The 11,107-nt window shown below is 31.2% G+C and overlaps 1 protein-coding gene across 1 annotated transcript; it reads right to left on the reverse strand.

Annotated features, from left to right (window-relative positions):
• Window positions 1–742: 742 nt before the first annotated feature.
• atilla lies at window positions 743–10,666 on the reverse strand. The gene is given in 4 exon segments (NM_001311872.1): window positions 743–1,499; window positions 1,830–1,947; window positions 2,021–2,100; window positions 10,600–10,666. Coding segments are annotated over 4 exon segments (486 nt in total). The 5' UTR covers window positions 10,658–10,666; the 3' UTR covers window positions 743–1,269.
• Between the last annotated feature and the right edge of the window lie 441 nt (window positions 10,667–11,107).

Here is an 11,107-nt window from a genome sequence, read left to right on the forward strand (position 1 = left end):
GGTCACCTCGACGCGCCTTAACCTATCTCTGGCACTCTTTATATCACTTATCGTCCTGACGAGCAGAATATTGAGAAGATTTATTATGACAGATTTTGAACTAAAATCAATCTTACTGACAAATATTATAAATGCGAATGTTAGGTATATGAATGGATGTTTATTAAAAGTTATCTCCAGAACGGCTGCATGGAACTCGCTGAAATTTGGCATAGATGTAGAACATAGTCTGGAAGAACACATTACGCTACTTATTAAGATTCTTTTATTTAGGCGCACGGAGTCGCAGGCGACAGCTAGTAAGCGTATAAAGTTAAAAAGATATTTTTAATACTTCTTTCTTTTATTTAATTAAAAAGTAGACGTAAGAAATGCCTGTACGTTAGATAGTTTGAGTTTGTTGTAGAACAGTTGTTGTAACAAGGAATTCTATATGATTGTCTCACAAAAGAGGTCTGATGTAGTTGAAAAAATGCAAACTAAATCTGCTTTAGATGATGAAAGGTTCATTTATCTTTATTTATTTTTCTCCCTTTAATTTAACACGATTTAAAGTATCTAATATATGGTATTAAATATATTTAGGTAAATATTAAAATTGTCACAGTTGTCATAAAGCGTATAGAGCTAGCTAGATATATGTAGCTGAGGCATTAAAATGCTGCTAATTAATTAAAACATCTTTTTATGAAATGTGACTTATTAAAAATAAAATGGTGTTAAAATGAAACATAATAAGCAATGTTTTATTGATTTTTATTAAAATACGTTCATCTTAAAAGGACGGTCAAATTCTACTTATATACATAAATGCTTTTTAAATATTTTCTTTACACATTATGCAAAACAGAAAGTATCAAGGCATTAATTTTGTAAAGCAAAGCTAATACAACAATATACAACATTAAATTTTATATTTAAAGAACAACATTTTTTTTAAATAACTTTCCATCTTGTCAATATTAAAAATATGTAAATTAAAAACTTTAAACTTGGTACAATAATTAAAATATAATATGTTAAATATCATTTTGGTATTTGATTGTTTGCGAAAAACATTACGTACAACTGTCTTCTAATGAATTAAAATATTAATCTTAAATATATTTGTTATGTCTAAAAATAACAAAGCATAAAATAACAATGATATTGGACGGTTCTAGTTAAAAAGGTATTTCATATTTTGGCACACCAAATAATTTTAGCATTTGCGTAAAGCAGTTGGTGCGTTGCAAAGCGTACCAATGGCATTGTTATTTTAATTTCTTATTATTGTTTGTAAAAGAGATACGAAGCGATAAGCGCTAAAGCGGCCAGTGGGAATGAGAGAGCGATAGATCCAGCTCCATTGCAGTCATCCTTGTCACAAACTTGACAATGCTTGACTTGCTTTGACTGGTCCATGGGTGACAATTTCGAAGCATTTTCAAGAGCACGGCAAGTCTGGTTCAAGTCGGTAGGGTTGGCGTCCAAGCAAGTTCGAATAGTTGCGCCATTCTCTGTAAAACCAAAAATACATTTTATTGACAACGAATTTCAATGAAGCACTAACGTAATTCAACTTTTTATTATAAATGAACTTAACTATGCAAAGAGGAAATCGAGATATTTTTATGCAAATAAAATAAAGTATAACTAAAATAATACGATAAACGTGGAAATTTTATTAATGAAAGGAAAGAAACGCTCGTTATCCACTAGCGTAACTGGCGCGCAACATCTATGGCGCGCAACTGATATTGCGCGCAACTGACTTTGCGCGCAATGATGCTGATAGTACAGGTCCGTTAGTAGAAAATTGTTTTAAAATGTGTTGTAACAATACTAACGCATGACAATCTTGTGGCAGTATCTAGGAGCGCCCGCGATAGCATCCACCAGCTCGTTGGGCAAGATGCCACGCAAATATGCGCGATTGTAGTTCACTGAGTCCTGGGTAGAACATTCCTGGAAATAAAAAAATTGTGATAGTTATTATTTGTACATTTGTTTTTATATAATCATGGTCTTTAACACTTACCACTTTATTTTTCCCAGAGAATGGATCCTTGCAAGTCGGATCCGATTGTGAATTACACTGGTAACATCTCAAACACGAACCTGTAATCAGATATTTGGAACTCGTCAATATATTATGTTAATACTAATAGTTAAAGCACAAAAATTCTTACAAAATTTCATCGTAAAATAGAAACCTGTAGGAAAGTTAGAAGTAGAGTCAAATGTACAGTTTTTTGTTTTATTTCATTGTAAACATAGTTTGTATAATAATTACAAAATTATTTGATAATATATTCCAAAGGACGGATCTTTAAAATTATCCATCAGTTTTCTTGCTTACTAATTTCTTAAATGACTCCTAATTGTAGCTAATTAGTGTCATAGAGTCAACGACTAATTCAATTAATTGAAGTTGTAGAGGAAAGATTGAATGATTAGTTGTAGGAATTTTTCTTCTAGTAAAGCACTTAGAACTCCGATAAAATTAATTTGAATCAATATCAATAAAATTATAAGCCTCTACTGTCAATAAAAAAGTAAACTGATATATAAACACGGTTAAACACTCTCGTATATTCGTCCGGTGGCGGCACCGACTAGTTTCGAGCCCATCGGGGGCCCTTCATCAGGATGAGTGGTACTGGTATTATTTCGCGGACGCGGCCCGTCGCTCACTGCGCGCCTGCGCTCTTAGGGCGCGTTTTGAGGGGGCGGGGGGCGCGGGTTGCGCCGGCGTCTTCGACGATGTTGATACCAAAGCGTCGGTGGTGTTGTTGAAGTTGAAGTGGCCGAAAGTTTGAATAATTTAATAAAAAAGTAATAAATAAGAAGTGTTTTCTTTCCTTTTTTAAAAGTAATTGCGTAAAAAATTTGATGACAGTACAGATATATTGTTATTTATAATCATTATCTTATTTAATAAATTCGTTCGGCAATGTCTTTCATAATTTGTCGTCATAATTTGGTGTCTTAGTTCAATCCACATAAGTACAACACTATACAAGTACCAAAACTGTATGTGTTCAAAATATTGCGTCATACATTCGCCTGGCACGTTCGTTTGAATGATGTCAAGATTATAATTTAACCTCCGTTGACCAAACTAAGAATATGTTAGTCATACTATACAAGTGTATGTCACCTTACACCGAATCGTTTCGCTTTGTGAACACGAATTAAACCAACTTGATAATTTGAATAAACGTCAAACGCAACAGCTTCTCATACTTTGTATGTAGATGTAAAGAAGCTTTGCTCATACAGGACTAATAAATATGTTTTTAGTCATATCTTTGTGGCCTTTAAAAATGTTTATAATTATATAATACTGGTTGTCACCCGCGACTCCGTACTCACGAAATAAAAAAAAAATAGTAATCTATGTGTTCTTTCAGACTATGTTCTATGCATCCATCCAAACATTTGCATTCATAATATTAGTAAGATTTATACATATTGTACTGAAAAAGTATGGAACTATATATTTGTGAATTTTTTTAATGTTTTATTGATAAAAAATTCACATGTTTTTTTCTATTTTCCATTTGACATTAAAGATGAGTATATTATAAAAGTAAATAATACAATATAATAACAAGACAATGACGACATATTCATAAATAAGAATAAGTCGTATTTTTCACATTGTATTTTACATAAAAAAATAAACACGTATTTTATTAACATATTATCTTCGCCATTTCGATCGACTGATGGATACTGGAACTCGACTGATTTCAATAATTGTGATTGGTATAATTCCTTTTCCCGGTAGTGTTAGTACAATCAGACGACATACTGTGTGTTAGAAATTAATTACTGGTTGAAAAAGTTGTTTACTGGAAGACGTGAAAGGTGAGTCAGGACATCACTAAATGATCCGCAAGCTCTCCCTACCAGTCTTGGTTACGAGTTGTTTAAAATAATTTAAAATTAACAGAGCGTAGCAAATTATTGTCACCCTACATTGTAATATCACACACGTGTTAAATGTGGTTTGTACCAGTTAACCATTGTTGTAACAAGATTCTCAAGTTACAATTCAAATCTAGAATTGTTTTAAGATGTTACACTTACGTAGTAGACCTTGGACTGTTTTGTTATCCTTAAAGCTTTTAAGGTCTACTAAAATGTTAACATTTTTCCTTATCAACTGCCATTAATTGTACGATCATATGAAAATTTAAATATTTTTGAATACAATAAAAACTAAATGGTTTGAATATTGGTTACTTTTTACAGCGGAAATAAGCAAACTACATAAGCTTTTAAGAGCGTACATATGCTAATTTAGTAACAATGTCATGTGACACATAAAATGTGTATTTATGCTACACCTGAATACATATATATCTAATATTATCACGATAGTATACTAACTGTATCGACAAACTTCTAGATTGATGATGTCATCGGCTCAATGTACGTACGTATATTTAGACGGTGAGCGGAACACCCAAGTTTGAGTCGCAAATAGACTGAGTTTCTATACTACGTGTCCAGGAAAAGGAGCCTTGATCTTTATAAAAGCATTTTGTTATTATTTGTACTGTAATATATATATTTTGTTTTAAATACTGATTTTTTGATTAGTAAACCTAGTATTTTGCGGATGAAATGAGCATTCTTTTTAAATTGCAATTCTGATAGAGAATTTTGCAAAATGCTGGAATGATTTTGCAAAAGCCTTCATAATAGGAATGTAAAATTATTTATAATTTAAACACTATCCTTAATCAATCTTGTTATCTTTAAATTATGCGATAAATCTGATAGCGTTTTTAAGGACATTTGGCATTCTTTCCAAATTAAATTCATTAATAATTAAAAGTTAAAATAATTTATTTAATGTAGTTTTTCTAAAATGTTATGTGTATATGTCCAACATACATATGAAATATGTTTTAATCGTGAATTTAAAATATCTTTCTGATAAAAACAGAAGATATGTAAATCAAGTATTCGATATGTTAATCTTCAGAACCATGAAATCTAATAACATAATATTCACACATACATATAATATATGAATATTCGTAAACAATGTATAAACGGAAGCATGTCTTATATACTTGCCATTTTACATAGCACTATAGTACTGAATAAGTTTGAGTCATTGTTATGTATTCAACTTGTCAATTACTCAACCGTGGAAAATCAAACAATACTATGTAAATATTTATAAACGCAAAGTTCTTTCTCATGAACAAATTTACATAGTTGTACTGGTTACTGCGGGTTTCTGAGACTAATATATTTCATTATCTTTGACAAAACAGAGATTTAAATGAAGTTTTTGGTCTCAGAAACCCACGGTTAGTAAGTCAGTTCATCATCATCAGCTCACTATACGTCCCCACCGAGGGGCTCGGAGCCAACCCTAAGTTAAGGGTGATTTTTGAAGTTGATTAAGGGTGAGGGTGTAAGTCAGTTAAATAAGTTTAATGTACAAAAACGAATGTAGAAACATATATTTTAAATTCGCTTATTCTCTTAAATAAACCGGAGAATTTTTTTTGTACAGGTGCTTCGGAAATGGAAATCCTTAGTTGTATTAATAAATTTAAAAAAAACAATGGCTTAGTATTACTTGACTTCAAGCTAAGTAAATTGCACGCGTGTTCTGTTAAATTTCTTTTTTTCTAGTGGCTCTTTATCGCGTAATTATCAGTAAAAAAAAAACATTTTTTCATCTTCCCGTTACAAACAACACCTTCGTTAACAAATTACTAAAATCAAAACTTTCAATTTTTATCATTCATTCAATTGAGATTAAAAATATTAAACATTCTATTTTGTGTAAACAAAAAACATTCGTTACAATGTTAGTATAATCGACAGTAAGAAATTGCTAAGAATCGATAACCTTATTTACGAGTATGTTTGATACAGTTATTGCAATTTATAATCGTTCTTTGAACTCGCATATAATTTAAACAATTTGAAAAAACAAAACAACTTTAAATGCCACATACAAAGTGATAACATTTCAGCAGTTGTTTAATGTAGATTTTTCTAAATAAATAAACTAAGGGTCACCCTTAATGATCACTAATTGTCTCAGTATTGCAATGAGTGAAGCATTACGATACAATATCATCATCATCAGAACACTAGTAGACTCCAAGCCTTAGTGGGATGACTCCGAGCCTAAGTGGGATAGCTCCCCACTAAGCCTCGGAGTCTACCCTAAGATAGGGGTGATAAGCCCATAGTTAACCACGCTGGCCCTGTGCGGGTTGACTTCACACATAACTTTGAATATTTTCGCAGATATGTGCAGATTGCAGAACGTCGGATAAATGTTACATATGTAAATTGAAAATCGAAAAACACATTAGTACATGGCTGGATTCGAACTCAGGACCTGCAGATTACAAGTCAAGTGCCACTAACGCTCTACGACACAATGAGACAGTAAGATTTAGCAAAATTATCTAGGTGCTTCTAAATGTAAAAAATTTCCGTAATGTTAGGATGTTAGTCGCATCAATGAATGGAAGCCTTGGATGAGGTGATACAAGGTCGGTTGTGTCATTCCGACCATTGTTTGTTATGGGTTGTTTAGTGTTCGTTTGTAGTAAGTACTTAGTGGCAGTTCATGAATCATTGCATGTACAATCGATTCGATTGTTCTGTTTTATGCTTGTAGTCAATTGACCCATTATTTTTTTTGTCATCGCGAAAATTGTTTCATGAATTTTAATTAAAAATGTTGACGTTCTGAGTAGGAGTTTCATTTGGGTTATAATTAATGTAGCAATAATTTTAGTGTTGTCATTTTATCCATCCAAAAGAACTTTCTTTAGAAACTTGGTAATTGTTCTCAAATGCTTTATGTGGCATTCTTTTAATTTTAAAGTAGTAAAAAATAAAAAAAAATGTTTTCATGTATTAGCAAATATCTGTCCATTAAGTTTCGAATAAAAAACATCAAATAGGTTTTATATGGTATTTAAAAAAATAAATTACTTCTACACGTCAAGGCCCGTGATATGGATTTAAAACGACTTTTTCGTATGGCAAACAGCAGTATACAGATTAAAATTTCACACAAATTTTCGCCTATTGCAGTCTCTATTTTTTCCAAAAGAATGTAAGAGATGGCAATATGTGTCCATACAAGTCAAAGCAGTCGAAACCCACAGTCAAATTAAATAAAGCATTTTTTTAATTTGTTAGATTTGCTATGTTCAGCGGACTTAGAATATTCACTAGTATTTTTCCAACAAAATAAAACATTAGCATTTTAGTATTATGGTTAGGAAAATGCTTGCTTGTGACATTGCTTAGTAGAGACAGTCGAATGTCTGGATGAATGTTTGTTAGAAGGTGTGTCCAGAACGACTGTATGGATCTCCATGCAATTTGGTATACATATAGAACATAGTCTGGAAGAACACATCGGCTACTAATTAAGATTTTTTTTTATTCCGCGCGGACGAAGTAACAGACGACAGCTAGTTTACTATATTTATATCGATTATCTTATGAGAGCTATAGTCAATTATCTTCGACATTTATTTTATAAGTATGATGTCATGTTGTTGTTCTGTTCGTACTGCGTAGAACTTGAAGTAAACGAATAACCTTGGTTTACGATAAATAACACCTGTCTGTGTGAATATAAATTACTTTGTTTAACATACACCCCTATAATTAAAGGTTAATAGTAACAAGATTAGTTAAATTTAACTACTGGAATTTTCACAAGTTAGTAACACGGCTTGCTCGTAAAGAGATGGTACACCATGATTACTATCGTCAATTGATAATTTAACGTAGTCTGTTTAAAAGTTTCTCTTAAACATAACACAGTATTGTTCTTTATCTTTTAGTGGAAAAAGAAAGATCAATTTATACCGATTGGTGACCTAAAGTAGTCTAAAAGTAAAAATGATTGTAGAGTAATTTGTATAAGGATTGTGCTTAAGAGAATTTTGTAATCTCTGCCTATCCATTTCCCTCAAGCTTGAATGTTTATGAGTCGTTATGTTTCAAAATATTTTAAGCTCTTTAATTATAACGACATTTCATTATAATGATTAATCTTAAGTTCATGTTTTAAATTCAGCCAGTTTCATTAATGTATGAATCATCAATTAGAAAGAGGATTAATTCAATTGTTTCAACCTTCTGTGACATGTGACATAACTTATTACGTATGTTGAAAGGAATTAAACTGACAGTAGTATGAGTTTCCACTGTCGGAAAACATGTTTTTTGAGTTTTTTTATGAACAGTGTGGTAGACGAGATTGTTTTTCTCTAATTGAGACAGTTAAAACCCACCCAATACAAACACATTCAATTAGGAATAAGGTTATTAAATAGAAATGTTACACGACAAGGAGGTAATAAATAAAAAGGTTGTATATTTAAAAGATTTCAGAAGAAGAAAAAAGCAATTAAACGATGGCAATAAATTAGAAAACCACATTGAACGAAGACTAAAATATTCTGTGACTATTTTATTTTGTAATAGCTATTGCCGTTGACTCCTTTACTTTAAATTAAACAGCGTAATCCATGCAGTGAAGATACATTAGCATTTATTTTATGAGTAAGATTAAGAATTAAGATATGTCAGGATAAAATTCAATTATTAAGTCCATGTAACATAGGAAAACAATGACATATAGATGTAAATTAAGTCCGACGTTTTCAAGAGACAGTATGTGGTCATATAAGAGTAAAAACATTGAATAGTCTAAGACAGTCTTTCCCAAAGTGGGCGATAACGCCCCCTTGTGGGCGCTTTAGGTCTCAAATTGCGGGTTATAGTAAAAGTGTCGTTTAGAATTCTCCGTTAATATACATATATAGGTCACAATAATTAATTAATTTAATTTGAAGTTATACTTCTTTTGAAATATGTGAAAATATGGGGGCGCTAAAAAAATATTTATTCTCAAAGTGGGCAGTAGACAAATAAAGTTTGGGAACCACTGGTCTAAGAGATGGTAATAGTCAATGTTCACAGAATTCGTACGCAACAAACTCGTGTAATGCGCAGTCGTAAAAATCTGGATCTTTTCCAGAAAACTGCTGGTTCACAAGAAAATATAAACATGTTAGTAGAACAACGATAATTTAATAAGTCTTCTTTTTTTCTTGCTTGCTTCTAAAAGGATTGGATACTGAACAAAAAATTATCATTTACGTAATCGTCAAAAATCAATACTATGAATCCATTATTTATTATTATTGTCTCAATGTGAATTATTTAGGTTTCATCTTTGGTTTGGTTTGAATTTGGAAAGTTACTAACAAGATGAGCTTTGTAAGAAAACTAGTAATATTATAAATATCATAAATAATTGTCTGGAATAGAATAGATTCAATTTTAGTGTTATAATATATAACACTATATATATACGAGTATAAAAGAAAGTCGTGTTAGTTACACTATTTATAACTCAAGAACGGCTTTACCGATATGGCTGATAATTGGTGAGGAGGTAGCTTAGAGCCAGGAGAAGGACATAGGATACTATTTATTCTTTTTTTTCGAATTTATGCACTGAAGAGCTGCTTTTTATTTAACTTACTAATATTTTAAATGCGAATGTTTAGACGGATCGATGGGTGGGCTACACTAATTATTTTTTTTATATATCCACGCGAACGGAGTCGCGGGCGACAGCTAGTTTATTATAAAGTTGCATTCATAAATAAACTACATCCGTCTCTTTATGACATATTTATTCGCTATTGTAAGGGCTTCTCTTTTAAACTTTTAAAAACATCAAAGTTGACAGCGGCGTTTATCACATATCAACCCAATTTCGGATTTCTAGAATGGATTCCATGAATTTTAATCTTAAGTCAACCAGAATAGACTTCATTGTTCTTTTTTTATTATTCTTTTGGTCAAAAGTATTCGTATCTTAGCATGTTACATGTTAGTACTATGTCATAGAGTTGCCCATTCAAATCCTAATTTGGCATAGGCAATTGGATATTATTGCCAAAGCAGTGTTTTTTCCTTTAACTGATAATTGTTTTTCAATTTCGTTACGATAATGTGATTATTTTTTTTTACTTTATTAAATGTGTTCAAATATAATTTATTTAATTTATACTTATAGTAAGAATCAATGAATAAATAAAGATATATTTTTTTATTATTGGTATTTTGTTACGTCGTTTAATTTTATTTTGATTCCATCATTTGATAACCTAACTTTGTTTCTCTGTTATTATTAACGATACTATTTATTGCTCTGTTATATTAAGTACATTTTTTTAAAATGAAATGTAAATGAAAAACAACAGAAATATTTTATAGAACATATAAATCTCTATCTTAATTTTATTGTAGACTCATTAAATTAAACAACTGAAATAATTATACTGTAAAATTTGAAGACCAAATATACAAAGTCTAGAAATTGATGTTCATAAAATATACAAATTTTACATAGCCTGAAATAACTGAAGTTTGTTTATGTTATCGACGCTACGTGTTCAGAAGTTTGGAATAACAAAACAGATTAAGATATTTACATAATTTTTATTTAAATTTTAAAATTACTATAATTAAAAAAAACGTAGCCGATTTTTTTTTCAAAAAAAAAACGTCAAATAAGAAACATACCGAATTCGAATGCCGTCAGTAGCACGGCGATGCTCAAGGCAGCAAATCCACGGGCCATGGTGATAGTTTTTGTACGAGCGAACCCTCTCAGTGGGTGAGCTAGACTGAGGGAACGCGTCGCGGCGACCGGCGACCGTCGACACTCCGACGCCAGCCAACGCATCGACACGCCGAATAGGGTGGCAATAAATCTACATATTCCATGGACATATTATAAAATATTATTCCGAAAAATATTTTTTTGAAAAATGATTAAGAAGAGAAGAAGAGTGACGTTAAGAAAGTATGGATTGATTGTGTTTGAAAAATATGCGTTCGATGTTATTTGAATTAAGAAACGATGCTTGATAGAGATTAAGGGTAGAGTCATCCTTATATTAAGTGCTTAAGAAGATATCAGCTGATCGAGATATGCCGACCCTGAGAAAAGAACAAGACAATGAATAAGTAGAGAAGACTGAAACAAGAAATCTCTTACTATGTTTTTTTTATTCGTTTAATTAAATAC

This window comes from Papilio xuthus, unplaced genomic scaffold (assembly GCF_000836235.2).
Source record: "Papilio xuthus unplaced genomic scaffold, Pxut_1.1 DF824992.1, whole genome shotgun sequence".
In the NCBI taxonomy this organism is placed as follows: Eukaryota; Metazoa; Arthropoda; class Insecta; order Lepidoptera; family Papilionidae; genus Papilio; species Papilio xuthus.